Here is an 18,210-nt window from a genome sequence, read left to right on the forward strand (position 1 = left end):
ACCCAGCTAGGGATGGCCTCCCAACGAGGGAGGGGTGCCCTTCGGAACCTGAACCCCCTGATGGCCCGCATACTGACGGTGGCCTACACAGAGCTGGATGGGCGCTTGAGGGCATCACAGCAGCCACAAGGGGGTTAGTATAGTGTGTATGTCAACCATCTCTGTTGCCTGGCATGGGATTTGGGTGCAGGGTACTAGTCAGTGGATGCCCCACTATGCCAATTCAGATATTGCTGTGTTGTCCAGCTCAGGATAATAGGGTTGAAAGCATGTATTAGACAGGTAGGTAGTGACGTCCCATGTCAGGCAGGGCTCAGCTGGTCCCAGTTGGTGTGTGGCTGTCAGTGTTTGGCTCCTCCCTGCTGTGGTACTTAGCCAATGGTATGCCAGTGTGGTCCATACTGCCCATTCTCCGTCTCAGTGTGTGACAGTGATTTGTCTGCCATCTGTGCTGTTGGTGCTATCATTGACCATGTGCTCCCTTTCTCTCTCCCCCTCTCTCTCTCCTTTTCTCATCCTGTCCATTTGTGCATTAGCATCATCTGGCGAAGGAGTTGGGGCACCGGCGAGTGAGGGAGCTGCAGCCCACGGGACCCAGGAGGCAGAGTCCACCGACGACAAAGGGACCAGTGGGACGGAGGGCGAGGGGAGCACGATGGCGGGCCAGGAGGTGACACCACTGACTCTGACTCGTCCTCCGATGGGAGCTCCCTGGTGGTGGCAGACCCCTCTAGGACCAGTCCAGCTACAGGTTAAAATGCCACCCCCGTACCAGGAATGCCCTCCCAGTAGCCCCCCACTGAGTTGCCCGTGCCCATTCACCCAGGAGGGTGGGCATCTCCTTGGCCCCAGGCACCTCAGGCCCTGCCCCAAACAGCCCTGCTGCCCTCAGTGAGGAGGCTATTGACCTCCTAAGATCCATCTCTGTAGGGCAGTCAACCATCCAGGGGCTGGCATCCCAGATGCAGCAATGCAATGCCTTCCGGGAGGGCATCCACGGAGGGCTGGCGGCCCTTCGGAGATCGTTTCAGGCTCTGGTCTCTTCACTGATGGCAGCCATTGTCCCGGTTTCATCCATCCCCCCTCCTACTACCACTACCCAGTCCCAGTCTCCTTACCCCCAACCCATCACACCCACACATTCTTACAAACATGCACCCATAACAACACACAAGACTCACACAGACAAACACAGGCAGCACACTTTAGTCCACAAGCACTCACAGAGCCAACACCCAGATGCACACACAACATCATCCACTGCCTCCACTGTCTCCCCCTCCTCCTCCTCCCTCACAGTCACATCCTCACTCACACCTGCATGCACAGCCTTCCCACAGTCACTACAACAGCAGACTCGCAGACATGCACCCCACACACCACATGCACAGTCACCACCACAACATGCAGCACACCCACCTCACTTGCAGACACCACCATAACATCCATGCACACGTCATGTTTGTCCTCCCCCACCCTGTCTGCCCCACTCCAGTAACACACAAACGCTCGCACTCAGACACCCACCAGCCATCCACCTCACACACGCACACTGTCCGTCCCAAGTCCAGCACACCTCCTCCATCTACAACCACTCCCTCTACCTCCACTCTCATCTCTCCTCCCACATCCCGCCCCATTGTTCCTAGGAAGCTTTTCCTTGCCCGCTTTGACCTCTTCCCTCCCCCTCCCCCATCCTGCCCGTAAGAGGAAGGTCAGACACCCAGCCCAGTACCTCAAGTACCCAGTCTGACACAGCTCCACCTCCAAAGTCTCCAGCTGCCACTAAGGGGCACGTGAGTAAAAGCTGGCCCCCTGCACCAAGGACACTCCTCCCCCCCAAAACAGAGGGCTAAAGTGCTGCCCCCTCCCAAACAGACTTGCAAGACCATGGGGCCACCTCCAAAACCCAGGGCCAAGGAGGCCCCAACGAAATCCATGCCCAAGGAGGCCCCACAAAGATCAAAGGTCAAGGAGGAACCCCCTTCCCAGATATCCAAAGCCAAGGAGGAGCCCAAGAAATCAAAGGCCAAGGAGGTCCCCCAGACATCCAAGGTCCAGGAGGCCCCCCAGACATCCAAGATCACAGAGGAGCCCAAGAAATCCAAGGCCACGGAGATGCCCAAGAAATCAAAGGCCAAGGAGGCCCCCCAGACATCCAATGCCAAGGAGGAGCCCAAGACATCAAAGGGCAAGGAGGCCCCCCAGACATCCAAGGCCAAGGAGGAGCCCCAGACATCCCTGGAGAACGAGGCCCCAAAGGAATCCATGGACAAGGAAGAACCCCAGAAATCCCTGGACAAGGAAGCTCCACAGATATCCCTGGACCAGGAGGCCCATAATATAGAGGCCAAGGAGCAACATCCGGAACCAGAGGCCAACAAGCAGCATCCGGAACCAGAGGCCAAGGGGCACCATCAGTAACCAGTGGGCAGCCAGCCCCCTCCTCATCCGGTGGGCAGCCAGCCCTCTCCTCATCCTGTGGGCAGCCAGCCCTCTCCAGAAGCAGTGGGCAGCCAGTCCCCTCCTCATCCTGTGGGCAGCCAGCCCCCTCCAGAACCAGTGGGCAGCCAGCTCCCTCCTCATCCTGTGGGCAGTCAGCCCCCAGCCCCCTACTCATCCTGTGGGCAGCCAGCCCCCTCCAGAACCAGTGGGCAGACAGTCTCTCCTCATCCTGTGGGAAGCCAATCCCCTCCTCATCCTGTGGGCAGCCAGCCCCCACCAGAACTAGTGGGCAGCCAGCCCCCTCCTCATCCTGAGGGCAGAAAGCTCCCTCCTCATCCTGAGGGCAGAAAGCCCCCTCCAGAAACAGTGGCCTGTGAGCCCCCTCACAATGAATTGCAATCACTCCCACCCCCTGAGGTGCCTGCCCTTTTCCCACATGATGCCCCTAAACAGTGGAGTCCTGGTGTTGTCAGGAGTCAAGTTGGGGCTTGGACTTTGCCCTGTGGGCATTAGTGACTTTGGATTGGCCTTTGGGCCTGCATTTCTTTATTTCTGCAGGTGTGTATGTTTTTCCATTTTCCATTTTCATACAAAAGGAATACAGTGGTTGGAACTGTGTATGTGTCCTGCTTTTATTTACTCCAGGGTTCTGTTGCTGTTTATTCCTGTGAATGTGTTACTGGGTGTGTGCTGTGTGTATGGTGTGTGTTGTGCATGTGTGTCACTCTCTCCCCCTCTCTCCCATCCTTATGTGCTAGGCGGCTGCACTCACCGTCGTGTTCGTCGGCGTTGGTGCTCCAGGACGGCCATGGCGTGGCTTAGCATCAGAAATTCTTGCTGTTCAGCTTCCATGGTGGACGCAGACTCCTGTGTGTCCCTGGAGGTGAGTGTCTCCTTTTAAATGATCTGTTTCCGCCAGGCTTTTGGTGTCCTTGCTACCGGAAATCATGGCAGTGTGCTAGGTCATAATATGGTGGGCGGATCCTTGTCTTCTTCCTGCCTGTAGGGGGCTACTGCCATGTTCGATGTTCGTGCCGCGCTGGCGGTTGGTGTGGTACATTGGCTGTCTATGGGAGAGATCACCGCCATGGTCATAATTTGGCATTCATTACCACCAGCCTGTTGGCAGTGATACCGCCACGCTAACTGGTGGGTCATAATGACCACCTATATCTTGTGCCCATTTCAAAAATACCAAGGTTTTATTGATACCTATTTTTCATTTTTTTTATATTTTACCAAATGAATTGCTGTTTACCCGGAATATAATGAAAACCCATTGCAAGGTGCAGCTCATTTATTGACTCTGGGTACCTTGGGTTCTTGATGAACCTACATGCCCTATATATACCCAGAACCAGAAGGGTCCAGCAGACGTAACAGTATATTGCTTTGAAAGATCTGCCCTATTTGGAAAAAGTTACAGAAGAAAATGTAGACAGAAATGACTGTTTTTTCCAACTCAATTTCAATATTTTTTTTATTTCAACTGTTACTTTCTTTAGGAAAACCTTGAAGAATCTACACAAATGACACCTTGCTGAATTCAGAATGTTGTCTACTTTTCAGAAATGTTTAGCTGTTCAGGATCCACCATTGGTTTCTCACCCATTTCTGTCACTAACTGGAAGGAGGTTGAAAGCACAAAAAAATACTAAAAATTGGTTATGTCCCGGTAAAATGCCAAAACTGTGTTGAAAAAAACGATTTTCTGATTTAAGTCTGCCTGTTCCTAAAAGTTGGGAAGATGGTGATTTTAGCATTGCAACCCCTTTGTTAATTCCATTTGCAGGGAAAAAACTGATGCTTTCTTCAGCACTTTGTTCTCCATTTCCCCCCAAAAAACACAGTTTTGCTGTATTTTGGCTAATTTCTTGGTCTCCACTAGGGGAATCCACAAACTCTGGCTACTTTTAGAATCCCTAGGATGCTGGGGAAAAAAGGATGCAAATTTGGAATGGATAGCTTATGTGGACAAAAAGTTATGGGGCCGAAGCCCGGACTACCCCGAATAGCCAAAAACACCAGCTTTGCGCAGAAGTGGAAAGGACCTAGCAGCGAAGGGGTTACAATTCTGGTTCACTAGGTTATCGTTCTAGGTCTCATTTCTGCCCTGAGACTGAAAGCAGTCCTACCAATCACAACTACTATGGTCCCTTTTTTATGGCGACTGTCCCTCTTCAGGTCGCCTTATCCGTCCTAGCCCCCTCCCCCTTTCGGTAATTCTCGAGGGGTGAAACAGCCTAACCCGCCCCGTCATGGTGATTGACGCAGCGCGTTGTTCAATCGCAAACAAAATCGCTTACGAGCATGCGGTTGTGCGACATGCAGCGCGCGTGCGCGGCAGAGACGGTTACTTCCAGGGTACTTCGTGTTTACCAGGCCGCGGTTAACTAAAAGGAAGATGGACCAAGGTTACGTGGGTGAGTGTCTCCTGCAGCGGGAGGAGTAAACTATAACCGTTGAAAGGGGATGTGATTTGCGCATAATGAGTTTCTGTGCCTCGACCCCTCTTCTTATAACATTTAGTGTTTTTGTGATTGGACACCCGCCCCCGTCGCTTTCCGTTGGTTCATCTGGACATTTGGGGGTGCGGCTTGCGGCATGTACGCGTTTATCGAAAGCTTGTCTGCTACCACCAAGCGAATCCTCAGAACGTTCTCATGTTTTTCGTCTACGGCGGAGTTTGTTATACCTTGCAGTGACTCTTTGCGAGATTATTTTCGCGTACGCCCCCTGGAGCGCTTTACTACATAAGTTTAATTACAAGAGATACAAAGTTACAAACCGTGGCTAGTTCCAATCATCACAAAAGCACAAAGTGGCGGGTGGATTCATAGGGATAGTTGCTCGTTTTGAACGTTATTGTTCGGGGAATTTACATGATATATATAGTAACAGCAAGGTTAGGTCAAGTGTGAGACAGAGGTAGTCCTGTTAGCCTAAGGTAGGGTACATTATCATGATGTAGGTTGTGTAAGCGGACAACTAGCCAAAATGTTTTTGAACAGCACTGCCACATTTCCCATGTCAGTCAGTGCGTGATGTGCTGCTTCATTCTGTTTTTTTTCTTCATTGAATTCTGGATTTGTAGTCTTGTTTATTGTATTATAAAGCAATAAGACAAGCCCCTCCTATTAAAAAAAAAAAAACTGAACTGGAGCAGCACATAATGCATGGAATTCCATATTCTGGTTGCAGTACCCGAGAAGGATTATGCCACGAGTCATTTCTTTGTAAAGGTCGAAGGCTTTTATAACATAACTTGAGCATTTCAATATGGTGGCGTTGTAATCGGGCTCTCCTGGGAGCTGGCGCTCAGACTCACCGGAACACGCGTTGGATGTCAGCATGACAGTCCAACATCTGACTTCCAGGTGTCGGTCGTTGTTCTGGAAAAAGTACTATGGGAACTGTCTCCTTACTGTAAGCATACATATCCTAAAGTAGACCGCTTATTCATTTTGTTCCCTTGAGTGTTTCTTTCGGGGGAAGGAAAAAAATGCAGAATATTTTTATACAATACTTAAATATATACATTTTCAAAGGTATTATATTTTGTTAGATTTAAAGCGGATTCTTCATTTTTAGGCTGAACCTCCTAGACGCCGTAAGAGACACATTGTGAGCTTACCAATGACATTCAGGGGAGCCTGGTTGTTGCTTACAATTTGTTGGTTTTCCTCACCCCCATTTGCCTGCCTCTTCTTATTTGTGTCCCAGCTTGTCAGTCTTGTGTTTGTACCTCCCATGGAGTATATTCTTTTCGCCATCTTTTAAGACATTTTCTGCGTCTACTGCTTGCACTTCAAATAGTTTTTTTTCCGTTGGCGTTAAACACACCACAAGAGTGCATGTGTTTTTCTTGCAGTCTCCATTGTGTATTTCTCGCCCCTGCACTTTGTGATACTGTCTACAGGGAGTGCAGAATTATTAGGCAAGTTGTATTTTTGAGGATTAATTTTATTATTGAACAACAACCATGTTCTCAATGAACCCAAAAAACTCATTAATATCAAAACTGAATATTTTTGGAAGTAGTTTTTAGTTTGTTTTTAGTTTTAGCTATGTTAGGGGGATATCTGTGTGTGCAGGTGACTATCACTGTGCATAATTATTAGGCAACTTAACAAAAAAAAATATATACCCATTTCAATTATTTATCATTACCAGTGAAACCAATATAACATCTCAACATTCACAAATATACATTTCTGACATTCAAAAACAAATCAGTGACCAATATAGCCACCTTTCTTTGCAAGGACACTCAAAAGCCTGCCATCCATGGATTCTGTCAGTGTTTTGATCTGTTCACCATCAACATTGCGTGCAGCAGCAACCACAGCCTCCCAGACACTGTTCAGAGAGGTGTACTGTTTTCCCTCCTTGTAAATCTCACAATTGATGATGGACCACAGGTTCTCAATGGGGTTCAGATCAGGTGAACAAGGAGGCCATGTCATTAGATTTCCTTCTTTTATACCCTTTCTTGCCAGCCACGCTGTGGAGTACTTGGACGCGTGTGATGGAGCATTGTCCTGCATGAAAATCATGTTTTTCTTGAAGGATGCAGACTTCTTCCTGTACCACTGCTTGAAGAAGGTGTCTTCCAGGAACTGGCAGTAGGACTGGGAGTTGAGCTTGACTCCATCCTCAACCCGAAAAGGCCCCACAAGCTCATCTTTGATGATACCAGTACTCCACCTCCACCTTGCTGGCGTCTGAGTCGGACTGGAGCTCTCTGCCCTTTACCAATCCAGCCACGGGCCCATCCATCTGGCCCATCAAGACTCACTCTCATTTCATCAGTCCATAAAACCTTAGAAAAATCAGTCTTGAGATATTTCTTGGCCCAGTCTTGACGTTTCAGCTTGTGTGTCTTGTTCAGTGGTGGTCGTCTTTCAGCCTTTCTTACCTTGGCCATGTCTCTGAGTATTGCACACCTTGTGCTTTTGGGCACTCCAGTGATGTTGCAGCTCTGAAATATGGCCAAACTGGTGGCAAGTGGCATCGTGGCAGCTGCACGCTTGACTTTTCTCAGTTCATGGGCAGTTATTTTGCGCCTTGGTTTTTCCACACGCTTCTTGCGACCCTGTTGACTATTTTGAATGAAACGCTTGATTGTTCGATGATCACGCTTCAGAAGCTTTGCAATTTTAAGAGTGCTGCATCCCTCTGCAAGATATCTCACTATTTTTGACTTTTCTGAGCCTGTCAAGTCCTTCTTTTGACCCATTTTGCCAAAGGAAAGGAAGTTGCCTAATAATTATGCACACCTGATATAGGGTGGTGATGTCATTAGACCACACCCCTTCTCATTACAGAGATGCACATCACCTAATATGCTTAATTGGTGGTAGGCTTTCGAGCCTATACAGCTTGGAGTAAGACAACATGCATAAAGAGGATGATGTGGTCAAAATACTCATTTGCCTAATAATTCTGCACTCCCTGTATAGCCAATATAAGATTTCCTGGACCCCGCCCACCCTTTTGTTTTCTCCCTGTTGCTTACTTGGCTGTGTGCTTTCCCCTTGCCCACTCCACGTTGCTACTGTCCATTGCGTTTCCCCCTCCTCCTGTAGTGGTCGCCCCGTGCTCCCTTTCTCTATTGCTTCTCATTCCCATCCCCGCCCTCTCTGTTCCTCTGCCCATCCAGCTTTTTCATCCCAACCCCTTGGGCTGTTTCACCCCACCTGTGCCCTCCTCTGTCCTTCGTTACTTCTTCTCCCAATACCTGCTCTCAGTATTGTTTTCTCCCCCCCCCCCTCCCGCGCTCTGTGTGTTGTTGCCCCCCCTCCTCTGTTGTCCATTGCTTCTCCTTCCACTTCCCTGGTTCCCCCAACCCACCCTCTCATGTTGCTCCATGCTCACCCGTGCTTAAAAAAACCGAACACTTTTACACTTTTTTTTTGTTGTTGTTTTTTTTAAATGGCTGTCTCTTTTTGGATTTGCAGGTAATAAAAATCAATTGCGTAACTTTGTACGCATGCGCCTACAATTGACCTGGCTGGCTGAATATTTTTTTTTTTTCGTGTTTAGACGTGTCGCGGATGCTGGCTAAAAATCATTGACCAAGCCAATAGGGCTTAAAGGCAAGGGCTTTTGGCTTCCCCTTTTCTTGTTGTAAGTAGGTTCACGGCCTTTTAGATGCCATCGACACCTGTGGTGAATTGTCTGGCATTTGTGCAGAGAAACCGTATTGGTGCATGAGTGATTTACTTCTCCCTTAATGCTACATTTTTTTGACCACCTAATTAGCTGTAAAGACTACAAAGCACTTGACTCTTTGTATTTTATGAAGTTTTCCACATCATGTAGTGAACCACCAATGAGAATGCAGGGCACCCAGTAACTGAAACAAAAAGGCAATCTTGGGGGCATATTTACAACGCCCCTGCAGCATACTAAGGCCGCTGGAGTGTCACTTCTGTGACGTTCCAGCGGCGCAGTGTGCCAGCGCATATTTACGAGGCCATGCGAAGCCACCTTGCATGGCTTTTCATGGCCTTTTAAATATGGCCCAGTTTCACTCATAACTCTGCGTGAATGGGGCGCACCAGGAGTGGTGCTTTGGCTGTTCCCATGGAATCTGACGCATTTTCAGATTTACAAGGCTAGGAGTGAGTCCGATTCCTATGCCATCCTAGGGGTTGCATAAAATTGGCACAGTGAGGGTTAATCCCTTTATTTCTCCTCATTTATTGCTGTTTCTATGTATGTTGCATTATGCAGCACACATAGGAGTAAAACACAATGAATGATTGGTTATGTGCAGGAAGGGATACCTTTCTGCACATAACCAATCATCCCTGCAATGCAGGCACCCTTGCACCATGGGTGCCTGTGTTAGCGCTAGGCAGCCAATTATGCGCAAGCGCAGAGGAAAGTACAGGGATGCATCGTGTTGCTGTAAATATAATGCATCCCTGCACTTTAATGATGTGGAGCTGCAAGCTGGCTTGCGGCGCCACACTACGCCATTTTTTTGTAGTAAACATGGGCCTTGGTGTCATTCTTCGCTGTGTCGCTGGATCCGAGGTGGCATCAGTTCTGGCACTGCAGAGCGGAGGCATCACGAAGAGGCGTCGAGTCCTTGCTGCGGAGGGGTGGAGGTGAGGCGTTGTTGGCGCGAAGCATTAGATCCGCGCACTACCGGCAGAGTCGATATCCAACAGTCTCAACGTGGCGCGGCGACTTCCATGGAGTCGCAGACTTCAGCGAAGCTGCATCGGGCCTGCAGGGTCGTCGCACTCCAGTGAGGACCACGGCTTCTGTTGCAGGGAGGGTCACAGGATTTTTCACAGGTGTCAGTTCGGAGTCGTCCAAAGTTGGTTCACTTGGTTTTCTTTGATTTCTCCACCCGCTTCTCCTTTCAAGGGCCGAGGGAGTGGATTAGGCACCACTTGGGAGAGCAGGAGTCTCAGCAGAGAGTCCAGGTGCTGGCAGAGGAAGTGTTTGATGGCCCTGAGACTTCAGAACAGGGGGCAAGCTCAGTCTAAGCCCTTGGAGATTCTTCTCAAGCAGAAATAGACCACAAAGTCCAGTCTTTGTCCCCTTTCACAGGCAGAAGCAGCAACTGCAGGATAGCCCAACAAAGCACAGTCACAGGCAACTCTTTTCCTTTGCACAGGTTCCTCTTGGTGCCAGAAGCAAATCTTGAAGAAATCTAAAGTTTAGGGTTTTGAGTCCAAGACTTATACCGCTTTCTGTCTTTGAAGTCGCCCAACTTCAAAGAAAAGTCTGTTGTTTACAGGATCCTGCCTTACCCATGCCAGGCCCAATACACACACCAGGGGTTGGAGACTGCAGTGTGTGAGAGCAGGCACAACCCATTCAGGTGTAAGTGACCACTCCTCCCTCCACTCTAGCCGAGATGGCTCATCAGGATATGCAGGCTACACCCCAGCTCCCTTTGTGCCACTGTCTAGAGGAGATTCACAAACAGCCTAACTGTTAGTCTGACCCAGACAGGGAATCCACAAACAGGTAGAGTCACAGGATGATTTAAGCAAGAAAATGCCTACTTTCTAAAAGTGGCATTTTCAAACTAACAATCTAAAAACCAACTTAACTAAAAGATGTATCTTTAACTTGTGAGTTCAGAGACCCCAAACTCCATATTTACATCCTTTAAGGATATTTAAAAGCAACCCCTATGTTAACCTATGAGAGAGATAGACCTTGCAACAGTCAATACCGAATTTGGCAGTATTTCACTGTTAGGCCATGTAAGAACACATCACTACGTGTCCTACCTTTAACATACACTGCACCCTGCCCATGGGGCTTCTTTGGGCCTACCTTTGTGGTACCTTCAATATATAAAAAGGGAAGGTTTGGGCGTGGCAAGTGGGTACCCTTGCCAAGTCGAATTGTCAGTGCAAGACTGCACACATAGACACTGCAGTGGCAGGTTTGAGACATGTTTACAGAGCTTCTCATGTGGGTGGCACATTCAGTGCTGCAGGCCACTAGTAGCATTTGATTTACAGGCCCTAGGAACCTGTAATGCACTTTACCAGGCACTTACTTGTAAATCAAATATGCCAATCATGGAAAAGCCAATTACACATACAAGTTCACATAGGGAGCACTTGCAGTTTAGCACTGGTCAGCAATGGTAAAGTGCCCAGAGTAACAAAAACAGAGTCCAGCACGTAGCAACAACCTGGGAAGCAGAGGCAAAATGTTAGGGGAGACCACGCCAAGGATGCCAGGTCTAACAACCATATCATTTTACTATTATGACAACTGAAACCAAAGTAATGTCACACGTAAGCGATCTGAAAACTTGGAAGTATGTGCAAGCTATCAGATTACTAAAGACCTATTGTGATCTTACATTGGGTTTACAGCCCACCCATTGGTTGGCTTTATTGTCAGTCTTTTATGCTTGTTTCTTACTGTATTTGTTCCTCCCCTAGAGCATAACCTCTTTATCACTTTTTTGCTTAGATGACATAGTATTCCACTGCACACGTCTTTTTCCCCTTATGCCCCCTGAATTACATGTTGCTCTCTCCCATGTGTGCCTTCTCCCTGACAATCCTCCCACACTCTGGTATTGTTGATTAAGTGCTTATCTCCCCCAAAACTACCTCACCCATGCACTTTGTGTGGCTCTCTCCTTTATGTACTTCCCCTGCTCCTCCGTGTTGCTTTCTGTCTTGTGTTCTTCCCCCTCCACAAAACTACCCCCCACCCTGCATGTTGCCTTCTTCCTTGGGTGTTTCCCCTGCAACAGTACAATCTGTGTGTCTCCCCATTGCGATCACCCTAAAAAAAACACAATGTTCCATGTTGTTCTCTCACTTGTGTGTGGTCCACACAAACAACTCTTCTCCCCTCTTCGTTGCACTCTCCCTTGTGTGCTCTCCCAATTCAACCCCCCCCTCCAAACACCATTAGCAAAGCCACAGTCGAAAAAGTTGGTTTTGCAATGTTTGTTCTTGCCTCTGACCTGTTCCAGTATCAACTTATCTTTAAGTAGCTTAAACGTCATAATGCATCAAAATACAGTTAGGTAGGAGATGTATCAACGTGCATATCAATACAGCTTTGCCAAATCAAAATTGGCAACCAGTGTACAAATAGTCTTGAATGATACTTTCCTCCGTGTCCCCAATAGAGGTTTTCGATACCAAATGCTTGGAAACATTCCATTCTATTGCAGGATTGTGGAAAGTATCATACTCGGTCAGAGCTTAGCAATCACTTAAAAAATTATATCATTTACTGAAATCGAGAATTTTTTAAAAGCGATAACACAGCAGTTCCCTCATCCTTCCATTGGTCTGGCATTTGGTGGGAAAGTATCAGTTTCTAAAGCTCAGATTGGGTGCAATCATCGAGCATCATGCTCTGGAGCTTTGTGTCCCACTGTGCCTCTGTTCGCCTCCATAGTAGTATGGGTTGTGCTTCCATTTGCAAATATGTTGTCTTTGTAACCCACCTGAAGTCTATTAGCATATCAAATTGCAGCCCTTTGCCCTTTTGCACAATCCTTCATCACGTACTTTAACTCCTATTGCTTCACTTGTTTTTCCTGCTCAGGTCTTGAAAAATCTGGATCCTCAGCAACCATGTTTATAATGTACTTTCTGCAGCTCACTTCCCAGTAGAGTTTATCTCTTCCCTTCAGAGGCCAATACCTCAATTTTTGTTTCCACATCAGAGGGCACACACTCTGATCACCGAGCATAGGCAGAGTTCCGCATTCAGAAATTCCTGTACCTGACCAGACCAGGATTCACCTTTTCTAGGTATCGGGAAACTGAGGTTGTGTAAGTTAAATGAGTTAACTTTGCAGTATTTTACATTTTCGTTACTAGTTTTGCACCCAGGCAAATAATTAGTAATTGAACGAGGAAGTGTCCTTTCACCATCAGTTAACGTAGTGCCCTCTGAAGGGCCCTTGCCAACTTCTCTTTGAATCTTCCTCCTTGTTCATCCTTTAGGTTGGTTAAAGTCTTATTTGAAATGCCTCCTCTTAGACATCGTTGCTGCTGTATCCAAGACAAAGCATCCCCGAAAGTGCAAGCATAGGTTCGTAGTCCTGCAATAAATCGTTCTGTTTACGTTTACACTCTTCATCCCATAAATGGTATTGCGCACTTGGAACAAGCAATGGATTATGACCAAACAGCACAACCTTCCCTCAGTACAGCCATTCAAGGTCAACCTCCCTCTGGCTCCTTCTAATGCTCATCCTTCCTTCAGTGGGACTTCCGAAAGGGTGCTAAAACCCAGGTTAATCTGCATAGCACGGCGTTCATTTGAATTTCACCACTGTCCCAGTACCACAGAGAAGAACACCCCCTCTTGACGCTCTTACCCCTGTTCCAGGGGAAGCTGTGCAGGCCACATACCCACCACCTGCACCAACAAAGGTGCTCCTATGTGTGCGCCAACTACCTCAAGTTGAAAGGTGGGAACTGGGGAAACTTCCAATCCGGCCGTCTAATCAAGAGGTCTACGATCACCCCATTACATGCTAATTATTTTTCTCCAACAACAGAGCCGCTTCCGTTTAACCGAAAAGGCCTTAGGCAAGAAGCAGTACTGGATCCAGATGAGAACCTGAGAACTACACAGCCACCCTGCTAAGATGATTTTAAGCTTGGTCTTGTTCTTTATTTAAATAGTTTTTACTTATAGCTGAAGATCTTTCCTATCATTCTCAAAGATTAAATTCTCCAGACAGGACCAGGTGTAACTTCATAGGGATTACGTCTTCCTTGTCCCTGACTAGCCTTATGGAATGGCGGTGGTCCAAATGGGCCTACAGAATATCCAGTGATTTTTATTTTTTTTTTGTTTTTTTTTTCATGCAAGAAATTTGAATACACTTTAGAATATGGGAGATTCATTGCATATTTATGTGTTACATTCAAAACCTGATGACATGCTGCTTTAGAGGAATGTTGGTGAGTGCCTGTAGTCTGGAAGAGCCTTCATCTTTTTCTGTGGACCCCAACCACCTTACTCACTTCGAAGCGCCTCTAAGAATCTGCTTTAGGTTTTGTTTTGTTCATCGTTTCTAAGCATGGTGGCGTAGCATTTGCAGTGCATTTTGTACAGAATGCACATTTTATTAGAATTATGGCAATTTACCAGAGTATGGTCTCGTGCATGGGAGTATTGAGATGAGCATTTCAAGTTACGGTCCTGAGATGACTAAGGTAAGGGCTGCTGATGCTGTTTCCTCTGTCAACCTGTGCCACCCAGCATCAGTTCAGTGGCCCACGTTGCTGCACGTTTAAGAATTATATGGACCAAAACAGTTTCCTAATAGCCCCTCAAGGAGGATCTATGGAGTGGTTGGAGTAGCTGAAATAGTAGGATCCGATGTGTAACATGTCTGTCTGGAAAATCTGCAGGGCTCCCTGACTGTTTCCTGTATATTTTCTGTTCATTGTTTGCTTTAGGGATGCAGCTAGCCTCGGCACAGATGTGTTTAGCTTCTTATTAAAGTAAGCCTTACCTTGGCAAATTCTGTATCCCCTTATGTTTCTCCCTAATAATGAGTTCATATGAAAAGACAACAAATACTTCTTTCTTGCCGTTGTTAATAAAAAGGAACCTTCAACCACTAAGGAAGGATTCATATTCAGATATACACATTTCCTTGACTACTTAAGTGAAAAAAGGTCTACGTTACGTCTTCCAGATGGGCGATTCCTTATTCATTAACAGACCTGTGCAACTAGTCACTTGGAATTTCAATAGGGTCACTTGTGACTAAAAGCACTATAAATGACTTTATTTCAATACATTTAAAGGGTTGATGTTTCATTAGCAGTTTGTCAAGTACTTCTAATGGGTAGCTGGTACTGTATCAGCGAGGCTGCAACACTTCTGTTTCCTAAAACAGTTACTGAAACGAGGAACTCGCCAGGCAGTTTGTGTTATGTATTGAGGATTTGCCTTAATTCCCCCAAAATCTGATGTGGCATGGTCTGGAATATAGGGGTAAGGAGCAGCCAGTTTATTCACCCAATTTTATTTCGTGTCGGTTCAGGCACCTTTTGACTCTTAGACACCAATCTCAAGGAAAATAACACAACAAAACATAGCATGTATGCACAGGTTGACATTTAAAGGGTCTGATAGTCTTACAGAGCACGTTTATTGTTACCCAACTCGATGGAACTTATTTTGTTGCACTCTAGAGGATGAAAGGCTACACACATCCCTCAGAACTCACCCTTGTGGAAATTCTATTTAGAGGCACCCCACTGGGTCATTGGGACAGAGAGGAGACTTGGTTTCTATCTTCGAATTCGAAGGGCTATAGAAGTAAGCCTTGAGTGTTGAATGTGTTTGCATCACACATTTTAAGTTTGTATGGGATTTCAGAAATGTTGCAGTAATCATAAGATAAATTCATAATTGGCAATTGTTTGAGGCTCAAAGGAGAATGTGAGTGTCATTGAGCTGGTTAGGAAAGTTTCAGTAATCAGTTTTCCTTTGTGTTGAATATTGGTGGTATGAAACTACATAAACTCAACAGTGTTTCTAAGACACAAAGGACAAAGGTAAAGTTTTTGTAAGATAAGCTAATGCTTATTTAGCGAATTGCAAAATTGTTTGTTTTTTCTGAATTGACCTAATCTACAGATTGACCATAATAGTAAACTGTCTACTTGTTTGATCGTATTTGCAGCAGTGCTACAGCAGTGGCCATTTCAACGTTTGCTTTGTAACTGAATTGCAAGCGAATACCATATTGGTGACTTAATTGTGGATGAGTTGTGGGAAGGAGTTCATTTTGGCCCCTTCTCCATCCTATTATCCCATGCTTAAACACATGCTGCTGGGCCATCAGAATAATGACCAACAAAATGTACATGTAAACTTTAGTTTTTCAACATAGCTAGCATTTACAGTCCTTTGTATGATCGATTAAAACAGTATTAAAAGGTGCACAAACATTTTGCTTGAATCTGTCACATGGAAGGTAAGTGTGTGGCACCACAGGGAGGTTCCTTTTTTTTTTTTTTTTCTTGTGTCCAGTTGTCAAAGCCTTTGCTCATTAAGTGCATCATATATTTGGAGGTAATAGGCCATTGGCCTATTTAGATGGGTGCTCCATTTGACTTCTTCGAAAGAGAATTCTAGCCGTGTTTATTAATTACCTCTTGTTGCTCTCAAGTTCTCTCATCTTTCACCCTTGAAACACTCAAGGGACAGGACTTTTCAGGAGGACTTCTAAATTGAAGTAGTCCAGAGCACAAACTTAAGCTCTGTACTTTCACCTCTGACCTGAAGATTGGTGTAGTAAATCATTCTTCCACTGCGAGGGACAGGTCTAGACCTTTCTTGAATGCTTTCAAGGAACCAGCTATTCCTTTTGTAAAATCCCACCCTCTTCTTTGCCTGCCTTCCAGGTACTGTTCTTTGGGTTATGAACAGACCTGTGGAAACGTCTGTCATTGAAGCTCATTTCCTTAAGAGGTGCCCCTTAGCAGGAAGGTGGCGACCAGAGGAAAGAGTGCTAATACAGTGAATTCGTCTGTAGAATTCACTTCCTGAAGTATTGCAGATAACCACCTGTGTTGGTAGACAGTACTTTCGGAATTAGTTTTTAGCTTCCATGGATTCTCTCGGGCTTCAGATAAGCCGTAATCTTATGAATGACATTATTCAGCCTTCCCAACAAACCCCACCTGTGGTGGAAAACATGTGGGTGATTCTGTCTGTTCTCTTACAGCTGAAAAAGGAGTGTGTCACGCGGACTGCAATCAGAATGATCTGAGAAGAGCCTCATCTCTGGGAGTTACTTGAGAACACCACCTCACCGCGAGTCTAACCGGAAAGAGCCAGTACTTCATCTTAGGAGCTGGGTTCTTTTGTGGACATTCTTCTTGGATGAAGAAGACGATGGCTGCTGCATTCTCCCTTTGATAGTTGTAGAGGTGGGGGTGGGTGGTGGATAATATTTGCTTGCTGGTTTTTTTTTTCCAGTGGACGATTGTGCTTTTTAAAATGTTTCTGTTTTCCTGCTGCTTTGGGAGTAATAATTAACTACTTTGCTCTATCTTTCTCTCTGTCGGCCATTTAATTCTTGCTTCATTTTTTCTTCTGTTTATAGTAGAATTGTACCAGTACAGGAATCGTGGGGCAGTCCAGGAACATCAGGGCATTCCAGTAATGTAGTGGCTCATCTTCAGAAGCATACATTCTCAATTATGTGCTGACATCACATTGACTAAATAGTTATTAATGTGTACTTAACTGATTGATTAAAAATAAATTTAGGGACATAAGATCTACTACAGTATTTTGCCACAACTGACTTTATTGGTATATCTCTAAAGAAGCTGGTCACCAGGGATCTTGCGGTTCCCAGTGAACCTCCATGGCAGTCTGCGGGTCATATGTTAGTGAGACCTGGTCTGGTGGCCTGTGAGCTGCACACATTTATTCTTTGAGGAAGTGCTGGTTTTGGTTTATTGGCTCTATTAGGGGAAAACCTCCTTTAAGGGCCTCCCTTGAAATCACTGTCTTGGACCGATCATTTCCACAGTTGATAGTTGCACTCAGAAGGGTTGCCTTGAGTAATGTGGACTTTGTAGCTCCTTTACTGAAAACATTGTTTACTCTATTTTGGTCCTGAGAGGACTCACAGCTAACCAACCAAGCCACTTGTTGTTATCAATGGACTACTAAAATTGTCATCTGGTTACTGCCTTGCCCTGCTCTGCTTTAGGTATTTTGGAGCCAGCAACCTTTTGATTACTGAGCTACCTGCTCTTTTTATGTATTGTTCCTGTTGCAGATTGGACTGCTCTTTTAAGTGAAATGTTGAAAGTTATTACCAGCTCTCACTGGCAGACTAATAATAAGCAAAGTCCTCAGGTGTTTGTAGGTAGTAACGTTATTTTGGATTTGCCTGGATTTCATATAGCACAGCCAGAGAAAAACTGATGTCTTGGCAAGTGATGTTTTGAGTTGGAGGAGGGGTTGAGCAACATTTTTTTTATTTAATCCAGCGGAACATAGTTGAGGTGGGGGCATTGTAGCTTGCTGTGAATCAAGTTGTGTTTTGTACAAAGCACGTATCTTCTGACCCTCCCAACAGCTGTGATCAACATGTTTCTGCTCACAAATATTTTTCTTTTGTAGGTGTGTGAGCTTAATTATCTGAGTGGAAATTGCGAGATATTTTTCAGGCTCGTGCCCTGATACAATTAGGCTCGGTTTTATCATCACTCATTCTTTTTATTATTGATGTTCACGACAGTGGAGACTTTCTCA

General features: G+C 46.0%; 1 protein-coding gene across 4 annotated transcripts in view; it reads left to right on the plus strand.

Annotated features, from left to right (window-relative positions):
* Positions 1 to 4,662: 4,662 nt before the first annotated feature.
* Positions 4,663 to 18,210, plus strand: part of AKAP8 (A-kinase anchoring protein 8) — an 816,848-nt gene continuing 803,300 nt past the window's right edge. For 3 of the 4 annotated variants that reach the window (XM_069231682.1, XM_069231683.1, XM_069231686.1), the window contains exon 1: positions 4,700 to 4,868. In XM_069231682.1, the coding sequence (XP_069087783.1) occupies positions 4,850 to 4,868 (19 nt within the window). In that variant the 5' untranslated portion in view covers positions 4,700 to 4,849. Of the gene's footprint in view, positions 4,869 to 18,210 lie in introns of all 4 variants that reach the window. The other variant, XM_069231685.1, reaches the window with a different exon arrangement.

The sequence above is a fragment of the Pleurodeles waltl genome, chromosome 4_2 (genome assembly GCF_031143425.1).
Source record: "Pleurodeles waltl isolate 20211129_DDA chromosome 4_2, aPleWal1.hap1.20221129, whole genome shotgun sequence".
Lineage (NCBI taxonomy): Eukaryota > Metazoa > Chordata > Amphibia > Caudata > Salamandridae > Pleurodeles > Pleurodeles waltl.